At 37.2% G+C, this 25,380-nt stretch overlaps 1 protein-coding gene and 1 non-coding gene across 2 annotated transcripts; both read left to right on the top strand.

Moving 5' to 3' along the window:
- Positions 1–7,006: 7,006 nt before the first annotated feature.
- LOC113000265 (small nucleolar RNA R71) lies at positions 7,007–7,113 on the top strand. The gene has a single exon (XR_003265556.1). It is a non-coding gene; the product is annotated as a small nucleolar RNA R71 (small nucleolar RNA).
- A 14,737-nt stretch (positions 7,114–21,850) lies between these two features.
- LOC100776517 (uncharacterized) lies at positions 21,851–25,149 on the top strand. Its single transcript, XM_006603229.1, has 3 exons — positions 21,851–21,961; positions 23,680–23,893; positions 24,833–25,149. Exons 1-3 carry the CDS (start codon positions 21,851–21,853, stop codon positions 25,147–25,149), a joined length of 642 nt encoding a protein of 213 aa, XP_006603292.1.
- Positions 25,150–25,380: the final 231 nt, after the last annotated feature.

Here is a 25,380-nt window from a genome sequence, read left to right on the forward strand (position 1 = left end):
TGAACTATAATAATAACTGAAATTCTAAAATCATAGAATTATTCTCCTCTTCCAAAAAAAAACTCCCTAAACTAAAACCCTGATGCTTTTATATAGGTTGTCAGCCCCAAAGCTTACAAATCTATTTTAAGTCCAAACCCATAAATAAAATAAAATCTGGACAAGATAAAATAAGATTGGATGAAATAAAATCTGGATAAGATAATATTAGATTGGATGAAATAAAATCAAGATGAAATAAAATCTGGATAAGATAAGATTTGATAAAATAAAATTGTCTGCTCTCTTCAAGTCTAAGCCCAATTCTGGATTCAAGCCCAATTGCTTATAATTCTCCTGAAATTAAATTAAAAACACAAAATTAGTCAAGTAGGCCCAAATGATAAAACTGTATAATTAATTTGACAATTAAGGCTAATCAGTAATTAAAATGGTGACAAAAGGGCTAAGAAATAGGAGAAAATAATGACACATCAAATCCCCCTACACTTAGCCTTTTGCACTCCTGAGCAAAATCAAAAAGCAAAGCAAGTAACAAATCCAGAGACATTAAAGAGAAACAAACAAACACAAAAACAATTACATATTTCTCAATGAATCTCAAGGAATGAAAGGAATGAGCAACATCCAACACGTAGAGAGTTAAAAAATCAAGACAGTCATGAAAATTATCCAAGCATCTCAAACATGGCAAGATAGTCAATCAGCTCAAGAATGAAAAGTGATAAAGCCTCATGAGATATGCACTCTATCTCTCAAGTGTCTAGGCTACTGTTTACTCTTAGAGCACCCATGAAAACAAACACCACATAGACTTGGCAAGACTCTAAAATTGACAACCACATCACAATAACATGCATATAAGGATCAAAAGGTCTTTTAAGGTTGTAATGGGGTCAAGGACAAGGTAGAGGAAAGTATGAGATAAGTAGCTAAAACCCCAAAGGAATAGAGGAGCAATGGGGAATAAGTGAGAACTAAGAAAAAGTAGTAAACCCCAAAACCAAAATTAAAAATTAAGCATAATAAGTAAACCCAAAACAAAGTCAACCAAGTCCTCAAACCAATCCAAGTCTTCAAACCAAGACCTCATGTATTCAACTTCATTCTTTTTCTATTTTTTTTTGAACGTGAATAGTAGCAATTGAAAGCAATTGAAAAATAAAGCAGCAATTAGGAAATATATGTATATACATCAAGCATGGCCAAAATACATCATCAAGCATGGCCAACAAAAACATATCATCCAATGAAACATATTCCCCACACTTATTTCCAAAACAATTCCAAAGCTCCAAAATTCCTTAAGGGGTGAGATCATGGTTTTTCACTTAAGGCTTGTAATGAGCTTCAAAACAAAGAAAGGGGAACATAGGCTCAAAGGGGCTATCAAGGGAATTAATTCAAGGTAGGCTCATTTGGCTAGAGGCTTATAAGAACAAAATGCCTAAATCATCTCCCAACATGCATGTGAAGCAAGAAGTATCAACAAGAGTCAAGCCAAGGCTATTATGCAAGCAATCAATGGGGAAAAACACACCGAATAAAATAGATGATGATGGCTCAAATTCTCACCAAGGGTAAATCTATCACTTCCAATTCAAACTTTCAAAACTAACTTGACATGCAGAGAAAAACAAGGATTTCAATTTACAAAATGCCAAGAAACTCCTATTTCAAAAACAATTACCAATTACCTGTACATAACCTATAATTCAAAGAGAAACATGCAATGTTGTACATAAAACCAAAATAACAAAATTAACCTAGAAAACCTAAAAAAATTTAACTAGAAAACCCAACAAAATTAATCTAGAATACCCAACAAAATCAACAAAATTAAAGAACAATCTCCCCCCTTAAACAACACATTGTCCTCAATGTAGCACAATCATAAGATCAAGAGCAATCAAAACAATCAATAAAATTGGACAAGTGCAATAAAAGTAAAGAAGGAGACAGAAAAAAAAAAAAAGAAAGCTCCCTAAGTCATGGTGGAAGAGAAGTATGGTGAAGTAAGGAGGTCTCCTCCACCACTACATCCACTAAGGAGGGATTATTTGTGAGGAATGGTTTCAGTCGGTGTCCATTGACCTTGAAGCTCTTATCTATGGATTCACTTTTGATCTCAACTATACCATAAGGAAAAACATTAGTCCCCACAAAAGGACCAATCCACTTTGACCTCAACTTACCACTCATGATTCCGAGCCTAGAGTTATACAATAAAACTTTCTATCCAACCACAAAGTCCTTCTTAGCTATCAAGCTGTCATGGAACTTCTTGGTCTTCTCCTTGTAGAATTTGGAATTTTCATAGGCTTCTAAACAGATCTCATCTAGCTCACTTAGTTGCAACTTCCTTTCCTCTCCAGCCTGATCAATAGAGAAGTTGCAGGTCTTTACAGCCTAGTAGGCTTTGTGCTCTATCTCTATAGGAAGATGACATGCCTTGCCAAAGACAACCCGATAAGGAGACATTCCTATAGGTGCTTTGTAGGAAGTCCTATGCGCCCAAAGAGCATCATCCAGTCTGGTGCTCCAATCCTTTCTGTTCGGCTGCACAATCTTCTCTAAGATCCTTTTTATCTCCCTGTTTGAAATCTCAGCCTGCCCATTAGTTTGGGGGTGGTAAGGTGTGGAAATTTTGTGCACGACCCCATACTTTTAGAACAAGGCATACATGGATCTGTTACAAAAATGGGTGCCTTGATCACTAACGATGGCTCTAGGGACTCCAAACCTGCAAAACATATTAGATCTAACAAAATCCACAACAACCTTAGCGTCGTTTGTTCTGGTGGGTTTGGCTTCCACCCATTTTGAAACATAATCAACAGCAAGGAGAATATAAACAAAACCAAAAGAGACAGGGAAAGGCCCCATAAAATCTATACCCCAGACATCAAACACCTCACAGAATAACATGGGTTGTTGAGGCATTTGCTATCTCCATGAAAGTGAGCCACCTGCTGTCTGACAAGGCTCACAAGTGCTACAGATTCTCCACGCATCCTTGAAGATGGTGGGCCAATAGAAACCGCAGTCAAGCACCTTGCGAGCTGTCCTCTGTATGCCAAAATGATCACCTAGTGCAAAAGAATGACAGAATTATAGGACCGAGTCGATCTCATGGTCTGGAATGTATCTCCTACTAACCTGGTCACTGCACAACTTCCACAAATAGGGGTTATCCCAAATATAATGCTTAGCATCACTCTTAATTTTATCATTTTGAGCTTTAGATGCTAAGGGAGGAAAAACAAAAGCAACCAAATAATTCACAATATTAGCAAACCAAGGAGTGGGGAAGGAATAAGAAATACTATACAGAATGTACAAATGGTCATCTGGAAAATCATCCCGAATGGGTGAGTCCTTAGACGCACGCTCAATCCTACTCAGGTGGTCAGCCACGAGGTTTTGTGCACCGCTCCGATCACGGATCTCCAAATCAAACTCTTGGAGCCAAAGCATTCACCTGATCAATCTAGGCCTTGATTCAACCTTCTTCAACAGGTACTTTAGAGCTGCATGGTCAGTATAAACAATAACACGAGTACCAAGCAAATATGAACGAAATTTCTCAAGAGCAAAAACTATCGCTAATAGCTCCTTCTCTGTGGTAGTGTAATTTTCTTGGGTAGCGTCCAAAGTTCTAGAAGCGTAGTCGATCACCCAAGGCATCTTATCAATCTTTTGAGTAAGGATAGCCCCCAATGCGTAATTGGATGCATTGCACATTAGCTCAAATGGGGCTGTCCAATCAGGTGCCTGAATGATAGGGGTGGTAGTCACCGCACGCTTAAGGCAATCAAAAGCTTCTTTGCATCGGTCATCAAAATCAAACTCCACCTCCTTTTGCAGCAGATTGGATAGTGGAAAGGCCACTTTGCTAAAATCCTTGATAAAACGCCTATAAAACCCTGCATGACCAAGAAAAGAATAAACCTCTCGCATGCAAGAGGGGTAAGGAAATTGTGAAATAACAGCTATTTTTGCAGGGTCTACCTCTATGCCCCTACTGGAAATGATATGTCCTAAAACTATACCTTATTCTACCATGAAGTGACATTTTTCAAAATTCAGCACAAGGTTAGTTTCAATGCATCTATTAAGAACTCTATCCAGACTATCCAAACATGCATCAAAAGAGGATCCATAAACAGTAAAATCATCCATAAACACCTCTATGCAGCTCTCTAAAAAATCACTGAAAATGCTAAGCATACACCGCTGGAAGGTACCAGGGGCGTTGCATAGGCCAAAGGGCATCTTCCTATAGGCAAAAGTGCCAAAGGCATAGGTGAATGTGGTCTTTTCTTAATCCTCAGGAGCAATATGAATTTGTAAATAACCAGAAAAACCATTAAGAAAACAGTAATGAGACTTACCTGCCAAGCGCTCAAGCATTTGATCAATGAAAGGCAGGGGAAAATGATCTTTTCTGGTTACCTGGTTCAGCCTTCTATAATCAATGCAGACTCGCCAGCTGTTCTGCACTCTAGTGGGGATGAGCTCATCCCTTTCATTCTTAATCATTGTGAGGCCTATCTTCTTAGGAACCACTTGGACTGGACTCACCCACTGGCTGTCAGAAATGGGGTTGATGATTCCAGCTTGTAAGAGCTTGGTCACTTCCTTTTTCAGCACATCTAGAATGACGGGGTTGAGTCGCCGCTGTGGCTGCCTCACTGGCTTAGCTCCATCCTCTAAAAGTATCCTATGCATGCAGGTAGATGGGCTAATGCCAGGAATGTTTGCTAAAGTCCATCCAATGACTTTCTTGTGCTTCTTGAGAACTAGCAACAATTTCTCCTCTTGCTCAGCAGCAAGGGAGGTAGAGATGATCACTGGAAATTTTTCCTTGTCCTCCAAGTAAGCATATTTGAGGGTTGCTGGTAAGGGCATCAACTCTGGTGTGGGTGGTGGCTGAACAGTGGGAGGAACCAGGGTAGGAGAAGAAGAAGGTTCCTCAGCCTGTACCTCATAAAGCAAGTCAGGAGTATATGTACTTCCTGCAACGTGGTTAGTGAATTCTGACTCTAAAAAATCAACATCAAGAGGTACAACACCCAGAAAATCAGAACCAGACTCAAATTGATATTCATTCTCAACATAAAAATAAGATACAGGATCAAATTCAAACTCAGATTCAGATTCAATGCATAAGGAATGACAAGTATGTAGATCAGATAAAAATGGATGTTTCCTACCATGAAGAACAAAATCAAAATCAAACATATAATCATCAATAATCTGATCAATTATCTCAACACAAAAAATAGAATGATCCTCAGATGGATGTTTCATGGCATCAAGAATGTTAAAATGAACAACAATATCACCAAATTTCATAGACAATGTTCCAGCATAAACATCTATCTTGGTTCGGGCTGTTTTCATAAATGGCCTGCCTAAAATAATTGGAACTGAACCATGGGAAAATCCCTCTTCCATATTAAGAACATAAAAATCAACAGGAAAAATAAGTTCAACAACTCGAACAAACACATCCTCTATGAAACCTGCGAGGTAAGCAACACTTCTATTTGCCAAATGAATCACCACATCTGTAGATTGCAAGGGTCCAAGAGATAAAGAATTAAAACTGGACAGAGGCATGACACTAACTGATGCTCCTAGATCTAGCATGACATTCTCAAATTTACTGTTCCCAATAATGCAAGGTATATAGAAAGTACCTAGGTCCTTACATTTCTCAGGAATGTGAGGAACAAATTTACCTGTCAATGCTGACACATTTCTGCCCATGCTAATCCTTTCATTGCCTTTGAGCTTCCTTTTGTGGGTGCACAACTCCTTTAAAAACTTGGCATATCTTGGAATCTTCTTGATGGCATCTAGCAGAGGTATGTTCACCTCTACTTTCCTGAAGGTCTCCAAGATCTCCTTTTCCGCTTCTTCCATTTTTTTCTGTGGAATTGCTCTAGGTGGAAATAGAAAAGGGATAGGAGGCTGTGTTAAGTCAGAATTACTAGAAGAAGGTCCACATGTATGAAAAATTTTGTTAGGAAGCTTTCTCTTTTGTGCAACTATCTCATCCTCTTTTTCAGGTGTAGAATGAAGCTTGACAGGTTCAGGTGCAGGTGCTGCTACTGGTGGAGACACTTGAATTTGGTTGCCAGACCTCAAGGTGATGGCACTCATATTTTTCGAATTCTGCATAGTTTGTGAAGGCAATTTGTCAGAATTTTGGGACTTAGCTTGGTTCAACTGAGTAGCCATCTACCCCATTTGATTTGTCAGACTCTGAATGGAGGCTTTTGTCTCTTGCTGAAATTGCATATTTTGGATGGTCATTTGCCTCACTAACTCTTTTAAGAAAGGTTGAGGGGGAGCCTCAGTTGCTTGTTGTCTTTGTTGTGACTGATGTTGTATTGGAGGAGGAACATATGGCTTGCTTGGACCAGCAACATTCTGGAAAGGAGGGACAAGCTGTTGTTGTTGTTGTAAAGGACTTGCCCATCTCAGATTTGGATGATTTCTCTAACCTGGATTGTATCTATTGCTTGAAAGGTCATAATTATTCTGCTGTTGTTGGTTTTGTTGCTAAGGAGGTCTATTATAAATGTTTGCAGCATAAGCTTCAGGTTGCTCATTGACTCCAAATTACTGCAAAGAAGGATAGAGATTTGTATGGTGATCTACAGAAGAACATAGACCACAGACTCTTGCAATAGGTGTAGATTTCTGATTCATGGCAAGCTGAGTTACTAGGTTGACGAAGGCATCATGTTTTCCCTCAAGCTTTTTATTTTCAGTAGATGAAGATGAATCTGTGGCGACCTCATGGACTCCTCTAAGGACAATAACATCATTTCTTGCACTGAATTGTTGGGAGTTGGAAGCCATCTTCTCAATCAAATTCCTAGCCTCAACAGGGGTCATATCACCAAGAGCTCCACCACTGGCAGCATCAATCATACTTCTCTCCATGTTGCTAAGTCCCTCATAGAAATATTGAAGAAGAAGTTGCTCAGAAATCTGGTGGTGAGGACAGCTTGCACACAATTTCTTGAATCTTTCCCAGTACTCATACAAGCTCTTTCCACTAAGTTGCCTGATGCCTGAAATGTCTTTTCTGATGGTAGTGGTCCTAGATGCAGGGAAGAATTTCTCCAAGAACACCCTTTTAAGGTCATCCCAGCTGAAAATGGACCTAGGAGCAAGGTAGTAGAGCCAATCTTTTGCCACTCCCTCCAGAGAATAAGGAAAATCCTTTAGAAAGATATGATCTTCTTGGACATCAGGGGGCTTCATGGTGGAACAAACAATATGGAACTCCTTAAGATGCTTATGAGAATCTTCACCTAGAAGACCATGAAACTTGGGCTGCAAATGTATTAGTCTAGTCTTGAGAACATATGGAGCACCCTCATCAAAATATTGAATGCACAAGCTTTCATAAGTGAAATCAGGTGCAACCATCTCCCTAAGAGTCCTCTCACGAGGTGGAGGTTGAGCCATGTTCTCAGTATGAAAATTAGTAGTCAAATGCTCAAAACCAGAATATTCAGAATCACCAGCAACAGAATACTCAGAATGCTCAAAATGCAAAAAATGACCAAGATGCACACTATGCCTAACTAATCTATGAAAGGTTTTATCTATTTTAGGATCAAAGGATTGTAAATCACCTGGATTGCCCCTAGTCATGCACTATATGCAGCAAATAATGTGTTTCTCAACAAGCACCTAACAAGGGGGTGAAACTACAACTATACTCAAACGATATCCAAATGAGCTGAAATTTTTCAAGGAACACCCTAAAATCATGAAAAGATAGCACAAAAAATTTCAAACAAAAATTCAAATTCTAACTATAAAAACTTCCTAAGGAAAGTTTAGAAAAATAAGACAATAATACTAAAAAAATAAAAAAAAAAACTTAGTAAACGGATGATTTTTCAAGTTTAAAATGGCAATGGACTTCAGGTTGGTTGCCATGGCATGGGAAATTTTCTTCTACCCCAAATGCATATATAATAGTAGTCATTTTGATAACCGGAGCAAAAGTTATGGCCGTTTTAAGTTTTGCTAAACACAAGTCCCCAAAATTTTTGCCTCTCTCAAATTCAGTCACACCAAGTGCTTCTGGTATTTTTCACACAAAATATGGACCAAAAGAAACTACTACACAAAAAATCAGCCAAAACTAACAACTCTAACTATCAAAACAAAAATCACCAATTAAATTGCAAAATCAGTCGCTAAACACTGTTCACAACATTACACAAAAAAATCAGCATTACACAAAATCAGTCTCAATTTTGTGAGCAACTGAAATAGGGAAGCGCTAAACAGGGGACACGACTGAAATGCAAAACAGAACACTACACAAAACAAAACAACACACACTCACACACTAAACAACAGAGCTAGACTCAAAACAACTAAACACTATTATGAACCTTTGGACCACTGCTCCTCGACAACGGCGCCAAATTTGATCGAGACCGTACCCGAATCAAATAAACATTAAAAATGCAGTATCTAGGAAGTGATCCTAGGTCGTCTCCCAACAAGCAATGGTCAACCAAACGTTCATAACAGATAGTAATAAAACAGTAACGAATTGGGGGGGGGGGGGTTGTTTGTTTTAGTAAATTAAACAACAGGCAAATTTGAATTAGAAAATAACATAATTAAAACATGTTGTTTCCCCTTGATTCACAAGCAAGTCACTTATCCTATGTTATGAGAATTTATCCTTAATCAATTCAACCACTTAATCCAACCCTAAATTAAATTACTAAGCGAAAATTAACATAAGGTTGTCATTATGTGACTAAGCAACACATACACCAATTAATCATGAAAGAAACTGATCATTAAGCATGAACGTAAATTAAGCACAGAGACAATTAATCAAGCACTAAGCATGCATGGATTAATAGCAACAAATACATATTAATTGGTGAAGAGGAAAAACTGATCAGAATTCAATAGTAATAACAAAACCTCAAAGAGAGTTGTGCTTAATCCTTAAGAGAAAACAACGCTGGAGACTTAGCCTTCCATTAATCAGCAAAAAACAAAATTGCAGAAAACGAATTTTATTCTACGTGAATAGTGTGCATGAACAATAATAAAAACTAGAATTCTAAAATCCTAGAATTATTCTCCTTTTCCAAAAAAACTCCCTAAACTAAAACCCTGGTGGTGTTATGTAGGTCCTCAGCCCCAAAGCTTACAAATCTGTTTTAAGTCCAAGTCCATAAATAAAATAAAATCTGGACATGATAAGATAAGATTGGATGAAATAAAATCTAGATGAAATAAAATCTGGATAAGATAAGATTAGATTGGATGAAATAAAATCTAGATGAAATAAAATATGGATAAGATAAGATTTGATAAAATAAAATTGTCTGCTCTCTTCAAGTTTAAGCCCAATTTCGGATTCAAGCCCAATTGCTTATAATTCTCCTGAAACTAAATTGAAAACACAAAATTAGTCAAGTAGGCCCAAATGATAAAATTACATAATTAATTTGACAATTAAGGCTAATCAGTGATTAAAATGGTGACAAAAAGGGTTAAGAAATAGGAGAAAATAATGACACATCACCAGCCATTCATAGTGTCCTTGGTGAGTTCTGAAAGCAGTTTTGTGTCTGTCCTCCTCAGCAACAAGTATTTGATGACAACCTGATCTCAGGTCAAGTTTGGAAAAATAGTTAGAGCCATATAACTCATCAATGAGTTCATCCACGATGGGAATTGGAAAGTTGTCCTTAATAGTGATGGCATTTAGGACTCTATAATCTGTACAAAACCTCCATGTTCCATCCTTTTTCTTGACCAAAATAATAGGTGAAGAAAATGGACTTGTGCTAGGAGTGATAATGCCTACTGCAAGCATTTCTTGGACCATAGTTTCAATATGCTGTTTTTGACTATGAGGATATCTATAAGGCCTCACTTTCATTGGCTTGGCATCTTTGATCAGGGGAATGGCATGATTATGAGTTCTTGAAGGAGGTAATTCAGTAGGGACATTAAAGATACTTTTGTAATTGTGCAGTAACATTACCAATTATGGCTCCATGTTCTCAGGTAAATCGAGCCATTTATCCTGAGGCACATCCTCCTGTTTGTACTGCAATGTAAAGACTTAAGCTATAACATGAGTATTGTGCATTCTCCTTAGATGATAAAATTGAGCAAGGCTAGGTAATTGTGGTTGATCACCATGTAGTGTTACAAACTGGTTGTCCTTGTAAAATTTCAAGGTAAGTTTGCTATAATCCGAAACGTGGGGACCCAATGTGGCAAGCCATGTGGCTCCAAGGACCAAATCAGCACCAGAGATTGGAAGGAGGTACACTGGCAATTGGAGGGGATGACCCTAGACCATGACTTCCAGCTGCTTCACCAAACCTTCAGCAACTAATGAATTCCCATTTCCAACTAGGACTTGGAAATTTTGGAGCAATTTCAATTGGAAGTTTCAAACACTTAGCAATTCTAGGCTGTAAAAAATTATCTGAGCTACCACTATCAAGTAATATTTGTACTGCCATGCCACTAATTGTACCACTAAACTTCATAGTTCCTAGACCTAAGGAACCTTTTAGTGCATTGTAAGATAAATGATGGTCCAAGCTCAAGTTTCCCAATGCTTCTTCATTCACAGTAAAAGGATCTGGTTGCAACTCATCATTGTCATCATCATCCATTTGTAATAGTAAGTATTGCCTGTTAGGACACCTATGGGAAGAAGTGAACTTCTCATCACAAGTGTAACATAGACCTTTCTCTCTATGAATCTGCATCTCAGCTGGTGACATTCTTTTTATATTTCCAGATTTTTGGGCATTTGAATTGTAATTTATAGGAGTAGGAAGTAAGGGAGGTAGGCTTGTGGATTTGATGGACTGGGAAGAGGGTAGGCTTGTGTTTAAGTTTGTGTTTAGGCTTGTGTTTTGGGCACAATTTAGGTATGAATTTTGGAATGGTTTGTGTTTAGGTAAATATTTCTCTTCAAATAACTTGGCCAATGAGACACAACGAAGTAAGGTGGCAGGAGATTGGGCTATTACATCACGTTGAATATTAGGTTTGAGTCCTCCAACAAAACAATCAATCAGAGCCTCACTAGTAACACCTTGTACTCGATTTGCAAGAGCAATGAATTCTGTATAATAATCATGCACAGACCCTACTTGTGATAGCTTAAACAACTGAGATCTAGTACATTCATAAGAGGATGGACCAAATTCCAGTTCTAAGGCACGAGTAAATTCAATCCAAGACTGAAAAGGTGTAGCTCTATTAGTCATTTGAAACTAGGGAACTACCTCTTTCTATGTGAATTGTAGCAATCGTGAGACGTTGAGGATCTGGAGTATTGTAGTAGTCAAAGAACTGCTCTGCCTTGAAGATCCATTGGAGCACTTCAGATCCGTCGAAATGAGGAAAATCGAGCTTCACATTACATACCTGGAACCGTGGATGTGGCAGATTGTGGTTCTCACCGGAACCAGAATTCAGTTTCAATAATGACTTTACCGCAACTTCCAAGGACTCAAATCGAGCTTTGTTGTCTTTTTGATCAGTCTCCAACATTTCCAAAACCCTATACATGTTCGTAGAAAGCTCTTTCAAACGTGTATTATTGACCATTGTAGAATGAAAGCATCAATGTAACAGTCATACCAAAAAAAGGTGAGTAAAGGGAGGAACAAAGAATTTTATTACTAAAAAGCAAGGATCTCAACGGAATCCTGCAATTATAGAGACAACAATGGCTAAAATGAATGATAGAAAAAGGAAGAACAGATTCCCAAAGGAGAAGGAAATGACATCATGCAAATTTCATGCCTTACTCATTCCCACATTTTGCTATTTATTCTACTTTCGGGACCACACATACTCGGCTAGCTTGGAGTTGGTTATTTTGAGCCTTGTGCTACGCCTCTCTCCTCTTAGTTCTGCCACGTGTCCCCCTGTTTGGGCCCCACCTATTCCTCCTTCATTACCTTTTGTTGTTGCATTTGTTACATCGGATAACCTCCTCAATATTTTGCACAATACAATAACAAGAGTGATGAGGAGAGAACCCATTCGTGAGAAGTTGAATGGCAACTAGGGAATCTGATTTCACAAAGAAGATTATGTATCCCCGGTTCCAGGCAATCGACAAACTGATAAAGATATAGACCAAAGCTCAGCATGAATAATCGAACAGAAACCAACATTATGAGCATAACAAAAAAGGACATAACCATTATGGTCTCTAAACACCGCCCGCAATAGCCTTTTTAGTGTCTAGTTTAACCGATCCATCGCAATTTAGTTTGAAATAACCAACTTGAGGACAAATCCATCTAATATTAGAAATAAGGGCAACGACTTTGTTGCTTTTAATGCTCAACTCTACTGCCTCCACTTTGGTGACGGGTTTGAATGGCAATTTCCATAGGTTGCCTACTATGGCTTTCCAAGATGAATTTGTTTCTAACACACCAAATCTTGTCTATAGCTACAACAAAGGTGCATGCCCACGTTGAGCCGTAGACAGAGATATCCGTATTAAGGTTTGTCAAAAGCCAATCCTTTGTATCTTGCAAAAAGAAGTTCTAATGCAAGGAGGCTGGAAGCAGAATGTACCAAACAACTCTGGCAACTCCGCAGAAATGAAGAATATGGTCAACACTTTTAGTATCATTTCCACATAGATGGCAAGATTTATCCAGCGTTAAATGTCTTAAGAACCAGGATTCATTAGTTAAAAGCCCATTGATTGCAACTTTCCAAAGCAAGGCTCTAATTCTTTCTGGGCCACTCTATCCCCAGATAGCAAGATAAAGAGAATCTTCAATAAAAGAACCATGTTCCGTCAGGTTGTTGTACTTTGATGCCACTAAAAAGGACCCATCAGAAGATCCTGACCATGACACTGGAGTTTGGACCTCTAGAAATCTTAGGAGGGGGATAGCACGAATAACATCAATAGTCTGCGAGTTTAGGAATTGAGCTAGCAACGGTAAGTTCTAGTTCCCATGATTATCAACATACTCACCCACATTTTAATTCCTATGCTCCATAGGTCTAGTGGAAAATTGCTTTGTCCAAATTAAAGCCTACCTTGAGAAGGAACCCAAACGCTCTCCCAGAAACTCTAACATTGTTCCCATCCCCAATATTTCAGCAAAGGTTCTTCTGTACCTCAGGCCAGGTTTTACAAAGGCCCCACCAGAAATTAGTCTCAAACCTATTACAATCAATATCTGGGATCAAAGATTCTCCACAGTGATACTTTTCTCTGATTATTCTGACCCACAACGCATCCTATTCGAACATAAGCTCCACCCGCTCTTCATCAAGAAGGCTAAATTGAAATTTATGGATTCTTTAAAGCCCAAGCCTCCCTTGCCCTTGGGCTTACATAGCTCCTTCCAAGCCACTCTATGAATCTTTCGATGATTATCTGAATCTCCCCACACAAAGCTTATGCACTTTTTGTCCATTTCTTTGCACACCGATTTAGGAAGGACAACAGATTGCATTGCATAATTTGGCAGGGCCTGGATAATCGATTTGGCTAGAGTGATTCTCCCCGCAGAGGAAAGTTGGCGAGATTTCTAGGCAGAGAGCCTCTGATCCACTTTCGAAATAATACACTGAAACGTGCTGGTAGAGACTTTGTTATGCGGAATGAGGATACCGAGCGGTACTTCCCAAGATCATCTGTGAAACTGAAGCCCAGCCGCTGGCTCAATTGTCTCCTCTGCCACCCAAATTTTTTGGAGAAATAAATGCTGGTTTTTATCTTGAATCTTTGTTTCGAGCTTTTACAAAATAAACTCAGAATATGACAGATAGTCTCAGCTTGGTCCTCCGAAGCTTCAGTAAAGACGAGAAGGTCTTCAGCAAAGGCTAAATGAGTGAGTTTAGGAGCGTTTTTAGCTAACTGAATTGGCCTCCAGTAACCAGTATCAAAAGCAACCTGAATGAGATGAAAAAGTCTTTCTATACACAAAACAAACAAGTATGAATATATGGAATCACCTTCTCTAACACCCCTCGTGGGACAGAATTCCTCCAAATGATGAGATAATTGTAATGAATTTGTGAAAGTATATTATTCATCTGACAAGTAATAACTGATTGTATCCCATAGTTTTTACAGAATGAAACCCCAAATAAATAAATAATAAACAATAGTTGTGTCTGCTAGCATTAATTATATATGAAATTTGTTAACTTGCATATTCTTATTTTTTAACATGAATGCGTTAACAGGATATAACTAAAAATTATCTTAAATATATCAATAATGTAACATACTAACACGCATATACTAAAAATAAGAGTGAGTATGTTAACAAATGTTACTAGAATATGTTACTAGTACGTAATCCTATTCTTTAGTATGAGTGTGTTAACAAGTTATGATTAGATATGGTCTTAAAATACACTAATGACATAACTTGTCAATATAAAGAATCAATTCGGATTTGAATCTTAGATCATTTTGTTAAGGGACATAAGTCACTATCATTTATGTCAATTGTCATTATTGATGGATTAAATTTAAATTATTTTTGGATCAAATCAAAATCATGCACCACTTTAATTAAAATTAATATTATTATAAGGTTATTAATGGGTAGGATACAGGTGGCCCCAGAAGGTAACAAAAAAATAACAAAACGGTGGGTGGATTGGAAAAACCTAACAATCAAGATAGGCCAAACCATATTAAGCAAGTTGATTAAACATTTTGATCTTGACGTTGAAAGTTGTAAGTTGTGAGTAATATATATAAGTGGTGGAAAATGTCAGCGCCTAAATGGAAAATACATAAATACATCTGTCCAAGGAGCAATAATTTGAATTTATTTCAAATAATAATGTAATCAATTAACGTTACTTCACAAAAAAAAAAAATCAAAAAGAAGAAAAGGTAATGGTGTTGAAGTAGGGCGTTTTGTGCACCATGAATTAGGCATATCCGAGGTCCCTTTCATGGAAAACTTGGTTGTTAATTTAGTACTATTTAAATAATTTGTACTTGCCTTTTTATTAATCATCCAAAACTAAAAGTGTGGGTTTAGTTATATAGGAATAGCAAACTTAGACCCCACTTTTCCTTCTGATAACCTCAGCCATTCTATGTGGCCAAGGAATTGCTTCGTTTCCCTTTGATGGATTTATTGATGACAACTTTTATATTTTTTTTTCTTCAGATTTTTACGTCTTCAACTCGGAAGAGAGTGGCATCATTTTTTTTAATAGAAGAGTGGTATCATCGTATTTGATGTATGTATCAGCAGCAGTTGCAATTGACACGAAACAAATATATATACGTTGAACCGCAAAATAAAAAAAATCATTCCGAGATAGGAAATTTGTGTAATAATCTTTGTATGTACTTTTTTTATGTATTTTAGTGGGCAATCTATACTAGATGAGTCTCCAAATGAAATAAAAAGGTAACTACATAAGAATAGAGCAATCACATTAGCCTTGTTGGCGCTAAAATATTAGCTATCGAGAATATCTACTATTGGTTGATTCAGTCAATGACCATTGACTGATGTAAGCTCCATCCAAATGGATTTTAGCTTGATCAAGGAACAAAGGACCAATCAAGGAGCATCCATAAGGAGGGAAAATCAAAAGCTTGAAGGAGTAAGAGCAGTTTCCTAGCATCAGGCATGTCTGAACCACTCTTAAAAACATGGGGAGTGAGAGGTTATTTGATGGAAAACAGCTATCACCTAACAAGCCCTTTAAATATGTGAATTTTCAATGTAAAATGGATCCCCCGAACAATCTAATTAAATTTATCCTTTTAGTAATTTAATCTCACATTTATAACTTTATTTACAACTTTGTTTACCGCTTTTCTTTTAAGTTGTCAATCATTTATAGCTTTTCTTTACCTCAATTCCTCTAGGAACACTTGAGCATAAAAATCTCAGGTTCATGATTACAAAGAAGCTCGTTGGATTGAACAATGAACCCAATTGAAGAACAAAATCTCTTTCTCAAGCCAATCGGTCAAGTGAAAATCACCCTCTCGTGATTAGACGTTTCCATGGCTAGTCAATCACAAAATTCACACCAATATAAAATTGGCACCTCCAATGAGTGCCCAGTTTCCCCTAAATTGAGGTTTCCCTCACTCTCATCGAATCACCCATGGCTTATGCAACTGCAATCAGGGTGAGACTTCTGAACGAATGCTTAGGTTGAACAACTCTCTCTCAATTACTTGACTCTACGTAGGATTGAAACTCTACCAAAAACTCTTATAATTAAATCAATTGTACTTACAACACACTCTAAAGTATCAGTCCCCTATCTGCATCTCTAATTAGGTATCCTTGGTTAGTTAATTTTTCATAAAAGAAATTAGATAGAAGAACTCAATTGAAAAATTTAAAAGTTCAAAGGACCTAATTAAAAGAAAAAAAGTTCAAAGACCTAATTAAAAATTTAGTCAAGGTATCAGAACCCGCAAAATAATAAAACCCAAAAAAAAATATATAGGGATGAAAACAATTATTTCACTAAAATTAAACTAACGTAAAACACACTTTAAATCATAAACTGAGTTTAAAAAGTGATTCTTCAAAATATTAATGTTGTGTTTGATTTGAATTATTTTGGATTCAAAAGTTACTTTAAAATTAAAATAATAATTTTATAAATAAAGTTAAAAGTTGTTGGATAATTTACAATTTACTTACACTTAAAACCAATTTCTCAATATTTTTAAAAAACTGAAATTTCTATAAAGAACATTTTCTCGTTATAAAGCAACTTCCAAGATCTTCACATGCATTCATGTACCAAGTCTCCAACTTAAAAAAAAATAATTTGTAATATTTTAGTTATTTTGAACTGAATATGATTGTAATAACAAAGATAAAGTGGAAAATTAGGGGAACTGAGAGATGAAATGGAAATCTTTCTTGTGTGTCCTTTATTATGGCAATGAGAACAACGTCTACTCTTTTGGCCATATTTTTTCTTACAAGGAGCACCTTTGGTCTTAACCATGACGGGATCACGAATGATTATTGAAGGAGTACTTTGCTCAGCATTAAGATCACCTAGTGCTTCTATTTTAGCTGTAAGTTTATAAATTTCTTCAGTTATCTCTTAAAACTTATCCCAATATTTTGCAAAAACTCCACAAAAGCCTGAATTGAGCACACATAATCTTCCGTAGCTGAGTTTGTCCATCGTTTGCAAATCAAACTGCTTAGAAGTAACACCCCATTTTTAATAAAATAAATTAAAAAGATTTTTTAGTTAAAAATAAATAGAGTTTTAGAAAAATGGTGAAGTTTTTATAATTAAATAAATAAGAAGAAATAATTTTATTAAAATAATAGTTTGAAGAAAAATAAAAATGATATTCGATTTATTCATTTGATAGAAAATAAAATAGTATTTCTTTATAAAATAATAAATAAAGAAAAATAGAGTAAATAATAGGCTAAGAGTATCCAAACTATAAATAGAGACATGCTAGGTCAGATTTCAGACTGACAATAGTCTCTATGCTTCTTCTTCTTGTTTTTCATTCTCCTCCTCCCAAAACCCCTTTTTTTCCCCGCATACACTCCAACATGTCTCAGTAAAATGATGATCTCTGACTCATCAACCATTGAAATCTGAACAAGAGGTTAGGAACTTATTTCTGCACAGACCCACCGTTGGGATTTTTAAGATAATGTCTTGGTGGAAGAAATGTCCTTCACATCGTAGCTTCCGTTTTTCCCGCATATACCAAAACTTGTTCTATTAAAACTATGATCGCAGACTTCTTAACCGCTGGATCTTCGTGAAATGTGGACACCAAGTTTGTAACTCATTTCCGCACATCTTCATCATTAGGATTTTCAAATTAATATCTGGGGAGGTAGAAATACGTATCGCACGCTGATAGTGTGATGGCTTCGATCTCTTTTCCTTCTCTCTAACGTTTGGAAACCCTAGCAGAGCAACCAGAGGAAAAACTTGAGGAATCTCAAGAAACCACTAGAGATGCCACTATCACTGCCAGAATACACACGTGAGCTCGCTTAGAGGTAAGGGATGAGTTTATTGCAATTGGGGGTTAGAATGAACATGTGTAGAGATCATTAGAGGATTAAATTGGGGTTTATTTTGGAATGTTTTTTTGAATTATAATTTTCTTTTATGATTATAAATACGATATTGTTGTGTTTGACGGACCAATTGATGTCCTGATACGAATTGGTTGATAAAATTGGGTGCTCTTGGTGTTTTCGTATTTTTTACCTATGATTTTGATTCATTGATTTTAATATGATTGTGTGAAATTGTTTAAGGGGTTTTACTCCCCATGCTGTGAGAAATATTTTTGTATATGTAACACCCTGAAATATTTATAACTGTAAATTGATGTTTAATTGTATTTATCTTGTTATTTGACTATATGGTTGACTTGAATGATTTGAGGTATGACTTGAGTTAGTCGTGTATGAATTTCTTGATGTGGATGCTAAGTTCTGTGGAGTTTTGTGAACTAAGTTGAAATTATGAGATTTCAGAATTCTCCCTAACCTATCTCACTAAAATCGTGATCCCAAATTCGTTAACCATTGGATCATTTTCAAATTGTTTTTGGATCTTCCTAAGACATGTTTCCAAAGTCTGACCGTTGGGATTTGGAAAAAAACAACTTTTGATGTCTCACTAAGAGAGAAAGGCGCCCTAAGCGCAATTCCAACTAGAGAGGGAATTGCGCTGAGTGAGCAGGGGTGCGCTAAGCGAGCCATAGTGTAGTGGAAGTTGCGCTAAGCGTGAATTCTCATGCTAAGCGCAAAAAGTGGGCTCCGGTTTAGCGAGATGAGCTCGCTAAGCGAGATCTACAGGTTATAAATACATTCTCAGCGTGAAAAACATGAATTTTCACTCTCCTCTTCTCCAAAATGCCACCCAAACCGTAAAACCTCATTTTCCACCACCCAAGACTACCGGTGGCTGCCTTGAGCCACTGTTGCTTGCCGTTGAACCCCCACACCAAGAGGAACACTTTAATCGGAGCGGAATCCTCCTCAAAGATTCGGTGGAGAAAATCTGCCAATCCTCCATTTCATAGTTTCTTTGAGGTAATCTTGATTTCTAAATCCTTCTCCTAGTTAGTTTGAGTTCCTCTTAGTGTCTCTTGTGTTCTGGGTACTGTAATAGAGTGTTTTTACACTTCCTTTGAAAACCCTAGAGAATGAGACATTGTAAAAGTTATCTTTTATAACATTGATGTTATTTTTGTGACTTTCACTGAGCCTCGGTCACATTGGCGTGATTAGAATTTCAAAATGATGTTTCCTTTTAGTAAAATCCGAAACACCTTTTAGCCCTTATGTTTTGACACGGGTATTTGACTCCGAACGTTGTTATTAACTTTGTTCCTAAAATCTGTACTAAATTTCCTTCAATTTGGTATATAAAACCTCGCGTTTGGACTGGCGAGCGTGAACGAGGGGGACTTTTGAGCAACGCACAGAGGAATTGAAGGAGAGCTCACAATAGGTGAGGGGAGTTCATTATAGTTACAATTTTTAATGCCATAGTTAGGGGTCAGGGAACCTAACTACGGGGATGTATGCTTGTCCCTGTTGCATGTTGGTTTTCAAGAAAAATAATGTTTTCGACTAATAGGATGCGACATATCTATCATTGCTTAATAACCTTAGTGTTAGACTTGTGTGGTCTGAAGACCTGGAAAGTGTGAATCTCAGGCATGAACTATAGATGTATGTATAAGTGGAATGTGACTTACTGTTGATGTTGATATGATGTCATGAATTGATATGAGGTGATGTTGATGTTTGTGATGATGTTATAGATGAATTGTGTCAATATGAGTTGATGATGTTATTGATGATTATGTTAATATGAGAAGATGTCATTGTTATTGATAATGCCATTGAGAATGAAATAACGTTCATGTTAAGAGTGATGCCGAGACGAGATGCTGATGATGTTGAAATTACATTGTGATGATGCAAGTTGTGTATGTACATGGAGGGGTGCGTTGACCTTGTCGGATGTCCCTAGTGGGGGGGAATAGAGTGGTTAGAGAGTCTAAGCATCTCTTGAGGGGGATGGCTTAGGATCTTTAATCTATCCATGGTCAGTGTGCTTGATGATGCCATGCTTCATACGTTGCATGTTGTGTGTGTACATGGGGGGTGCATTGACCTTGTCGGATGTCCCTAGTTGGGAAAATAGAGTGGTTAGAGAGTCTAAGCATCTCTTGAGGGGGATGGCTTAGGATCTTTAATCTATCCATGGTCAGTGTACTTGATGATGACATGTTTCATACCTCATTTGACACAAGAATAGTGTAACTTGGCCAGTAAGTACTTGTAGTTTCTCGTGAGGAGAAATACTTGTACTAGGGGGTGTGTCACTTGGTTTGGAACTCCCTTAAGACTCAGGCTGATCACCATGGGGGGGGGGGGGAGTTGCCTGTGCACGGCGGGGTGGCCTCGACAATTACTGCCTAGTTTTTTCCTAAGTGGGAGTGTTGTGTGGACACACTTAGGCTATTTCCTTGAGGAAGGTACCATATTGCATCTGAGAGTTGAGGTCAGGTGCATGCATTATACTGAGCATGATTGTTTGGAACGATGGACTGATGATGATTGTTGTTGGGTATGTGTTGGACTAGTAAATGTTTGTGTGCGCTTATGATATTTGTTAATGTTTTTTTGTTTATAATGAACTCAACCTTGCATTTTGTACCGTGTGATTGGTACATGTGACATGATCACAAATCCTTGTTCGTGGGAGCAGAATGACAACAGTAGAGGACGAGGAGTGAGATTCTTTTGTGGAGCCGACATGATGAGGCTGGGATTATTTTGGGAGAGAGTTGTGTTTTGTTAATAAACTCCTTCATAGTTGGTTATGTAATTCTTTTGTTGATATGAGGATGTAAATCACAAATTTATTTATATGTACGAACCAATTTACCTTTAATTTTGTGAATGATGTGTACTGCACTACTATACTCATGTGTATGTATTTGGTTAAGTAATGGTGTGTTGTCTAAGAGAGTGTATGTATGTGTATATATTGTGGAGTTCAGATTTACTATAATATTTTTTATATAAGCAAATTAACGAAGTTTCATAAAAAATCTAAAATTTTCTCGCGTTTTGAGTGATGATATCGTGACGACGAGGCGGATTGTTACATTAGTGGTATCAGAGCAGGTTGAACCTTTTGGCCAATGAGTTATGAGTCTGCTATGTTTTTCTGTGCATTCTTTGGTTTCCTTGTTGAATACTTGATGTTTGTTGTTTTCTTTTGGAACTTATTCACTTTGTTGTGCTTCTGTATGTTATAGAGATTTGATTGTTGTAGTCATAACATGTTTGGTTTCTTGATGTCTGTTATACCATGAGTTTCAGTGTTGTGTCATGTATCAGACTGATCATATGTATAACTTGTGAAGTGCAATGGGATGATATGGCAAGTGATCGGGAAATACAAGTGATAAAAAGTGAGTGTTAATGTCTCGAGAAAGGACTAATGATAATTGTGATTTTGTGTTGCTTTATTTTTCTTGTGTGTATTCTTTCCATGCCTCACTTCTTGGTGTGTATAGGGAGTGATGGCTGGATGGAATGATTGTGCGATAATGGGTGCTCTTCAACCCTTAGCTCAGGCTATAGGGAATTCAAATAGTGGAGAAGTTGTTGGAGCTGTTGAGTACCAAGGATTGGACCACTTTCAATGAAACAATCCACCTGCTTTCAATGGCGGATACAACCATGATGGTGTTCAAAATTGGATAAGGGAAATTGAGAAAATTTTCCGAGTGATGGCATGTCCAGAAGGGCAAAAAGTTGCTTTTGGTACATATACTCTGGTGGAAGAAGCTGAGTATTGGTGGGAGAATACTCGCCAATGCCTAGATGCTGAAGGTCAAGAGGCAACCTAGGATGTCTTTAAGAAGGTGTTTTTGTTGGATCGAGTGGCCTCAGAATAATTAAGAAGGGGGGTTGAATTAATTATTCCTAAACTTTTACTAATTAAAAAATTACTCTTCTAAGGCTTTTACTTATGTTGTTAAGAGAATATGGAGTAGAAGAGAAACTTAACAGAAAGTAAAAGTGGAAATTAAATGCACTGCGAAAAGTAAAAGAGTAGGGAAGAAGGAAACAAACACACAAGAGTTTTTATACTGGTTCGGCAACAACCCGTGCCTACATCCAGTCCCCAAGCGACCTGCGGTCCTTGAGATTTCTTTCAACCTTGTAAAAATCCTTTTACAAGCAAAGATCCACAAGGGATGTACCCTCCCTTGTTCTCTTTGAAACCCTAGTGGATGTACCCTCCACAAGAACTGATCCACAAGAGGTGTACCCTCTCTTGTTCTCAGTCAAACCCAAGTAGATGTACCCTCTACTTGTACCACAAAGGATGTACCCTCCAATGTGTTAAGACAAAGATCTCAGGTGGTTAAACCTTTGATACTTTGTGAATGGGGATACAAAAGAATTCTCAGGCGGTTAGTCCTTTGAACAATTTTGTATTAGGGAAAAGGAAGAATCAAAAGAATTCTCAGACTGTGTCGTTTTGAATTCTTTGACAAGGGAGAAGGGAGACACAAAAGAATTCAGGCGGTTAGTCCTTCGTTCTTTTGGAAAAGGGAGAAGAGAGACACAAAAAGAATTCAGGCGGTTAGTCCTTGGTGAATTCTTTTTGGCAAAGGGAGAAGAGAATGAAAAGATGAATAGCACAAGTTTTCAAAGTTTGGAAAACCAGAAAACTTCAGAAAGCTTTTGGTACAAAGAAGAAGAAGAAGTTCAAAGAGATTCAAGGCTTGTAAAGGATTGTAAGAGATTGATTGGAAAAGTATTCAAGATTTAAAGAATGAATTAATTGAAAATTGCAAAACAAAGCCTTGCTTTTATAGACTCTTCATGTCTGGTCAAGAAGACCATTTAGAAGAGTTATAACTTTTAGAAAAACTTAAAACCAATTTGAAAAAGTCAAAACCTTTTTGAAAAGTTACATCTTTTGATTTATTAAGAAACAGTTACTGGTAATCGATTACCAAATCAGTGTAATCGATCACACAAGGCTTTTATGTGAAAGGATGTGACTCTTCACATTTGAATTTGAATTTCAACGTTCAAAGGCACTGGTAATCGATTACCAAAACATTGTAGTCAATTACAACTTTTTGAAATTAATTGGAACGTTGTAAATTCAATTTGAAAACTTTTTCAAAACAATTTTGCTACTGGTAATCGATTACAACAATCTGGTAATCGATTACTAGAGAGTAAAAACTCTTTGGTAAACATGTTTTGAGAAATATCATGTGCTACTTAATTTTTGAGAAAAACTTTTCATACTTATCTTGATTAAGCCTGCTCTTGATTCTTGAATCTTGAGTCTTGAATCTTGATCTTGATTCTTGAGATCTTGAACCTTGAATCTTGATTCTTGACTCTAAACTTTCTTCTTGAGTCTTGAATTCTTCTTGATTCTTATCTTGAACTCTTGAATTGTTCTTGATTCACTTGAGTTGTTCTTTGATTGATCTTTGAGCTTTTTGTCATCACCTTTGTCATCATCTTTTGTTATCATCGAAACACCTTTGAATCACCTTTGATTCACCATAAAGCTTTGCTTCTACAGTTTTTAGAGAAATACTTTCCTGAGGATGTTACGAATAAGAAAGAGATGGAGTTCTTGGAGCTCAAGCAGGGAAACATGACTGTAGCTGAATATGCAGCCAAGTTTGAGGAGCTGGTGAGGTACTTTCCCCATTATCAAGGGAGAGATGGTGAAAGTTCCAAGTGTGTGACGTTTCTGAATGGCTTGCGACCTGATGTAGGCTCCATTGGAGCTTGTAGGCCTAGGATCTTCTTCATCAATGGATTCCTTTGCTTCTTGGAAGATGAATGGCAGCGGAATTGAGAAGGAAGAGAGAGAGGAGACGCCACTTCAATGAGAAGATGAGTCTAGAAGAAGCTCACCACCATAGGAGGTCATGGATAAGAGCTTGGAGGAAGAAGGATATGAATGAAGGGGGAGGAAGAGAAGAGCACGAAATTTTGTGCTCTAAAAGAGCTCTGAAATCTGAAGTTTAATTTTCAAATGATCAAAGTTGAAAAAATGCACACACATAACCTCTATTTATAGCCTAAGTGTCACACAAAATTGGAGGGAAATTTGAACTTCAATTCAAATTTCACTTAAATTTGTGGAGCCAAACTTTGGAGCCAACATTTCACTAATTATGATTAGTGAATTTTATTTATGATTCATCCCACTAATCCAAGATCAATTCCAAAATTCTCCACTAAGTGTGCTTAGGTGTCATGGGGCATGTAAAGCATGAAGGACATGCACAAAGTGTGACTATATGATGTGGCAATGGGGTGTAGTAAGAAAATGTTCACCTCTCCCTCTAAAATTTAATTGAATTGGGCTTCTACCAATTCAATTAAATTTATTTCCCAACACACACATCAAATATTCACTTAATGCATGTGAAATTACAAAACTACCCCTAATACAAAAACTAGTCTAGGTGCCCTAAAATACAAGGGCTGAAAAATCCTATATTTCTAGGGTACCCTACCTACATTGTGGAACCCTAAATACAAGGACCAAATATAATGACATCCTAGTCTAATATGTACAAAAACAATTGGACCCAACCTTGGCCCATGGGCTCAGAAATCTACCCCGAGGTTCATTAGAACCCTAGGGCATTCTTCAGCAGCTCTAGCCCAATCCTCTTAGAGCCTCTTGCTCATGGGTCTAGTGACTGGTCCCTTCCTAGGGAGGATTGCATCACGACCTGAAGTGAAGCATGCTGTGAATTACAAGGGTGTCCGTCAGTTTCCACTCTTGGTTAACATGTGCCGAATTCGGGATGAAGACTCTCATGATAGAGCAAGCTATTATAAGAGTACAGGTCCAATGAAGAACAAAAAGAATAGACCTCAACATCGGGGAAATCCGTACTCGACCCCTCCTAAGCAAAATGGTAACCGCCCCAACAATCAGAGGATTGTTGCAACGGGGTTAGCGGGGGGTAGTGGTAGCAAACCCAATACTTTCCCCACTCAGATCACTTGTTACAGATCACTTGGTTAAGTAATGGTGCGTTGTCTAAGAGTGTGTATGTATGTGTATATATTGTGGAGTTCAAATTTACTATAATATTTGTTGTATAAGGAAATTAACAAAGTTTTCATTAAAAATCTAAAATTTTCTCACGTTTTTGAGTTATGATATCGTGACGACGAGGTGGGTCGTTACAATATAAATTGTTATATTGAGATTATGAAATGATGATTCAAATTATGAGTAAGTGATAAATTGAAC

The sequence above is a fragment of the Glycine max genome, chromosome 18, assembly GCF_000004515.6.
Source record: "Glycine max cultivar Williams 82 chromosome 18, Glycine_max_v4.0, whole genome shotgun sequence".
Taxonomy (NCBI): Eukaryota; Viridiplantae; Streptophyta; class Magnoliopsida; order Fabales; family Fabaceae; genus Glycine; species Glycine max.

Coding starts and splice junctions, on each gene's coding strand:
- LOC100776517 (XM_006603229.1), top strand. CDS start 21,851: ATGGCATGTCCAGAAGGGCAAAAAGTTGCTTTTGGTACATATACTCTG. Junction 21,962..23,679: donor TAGATGCTGAAGGTCAAGAG/GCAACCTAGGAT, acceptor TTGCTTCTACAG/TTTTTAGAGAAATACTTTCC. Junction 23,894..24,832: donor TGTAGGCTCCATTGGAGCTT/GTAGGCCTAGGA, acceptor GTCCCTTCCTAG/GGAGGATTGCATCACGACCT.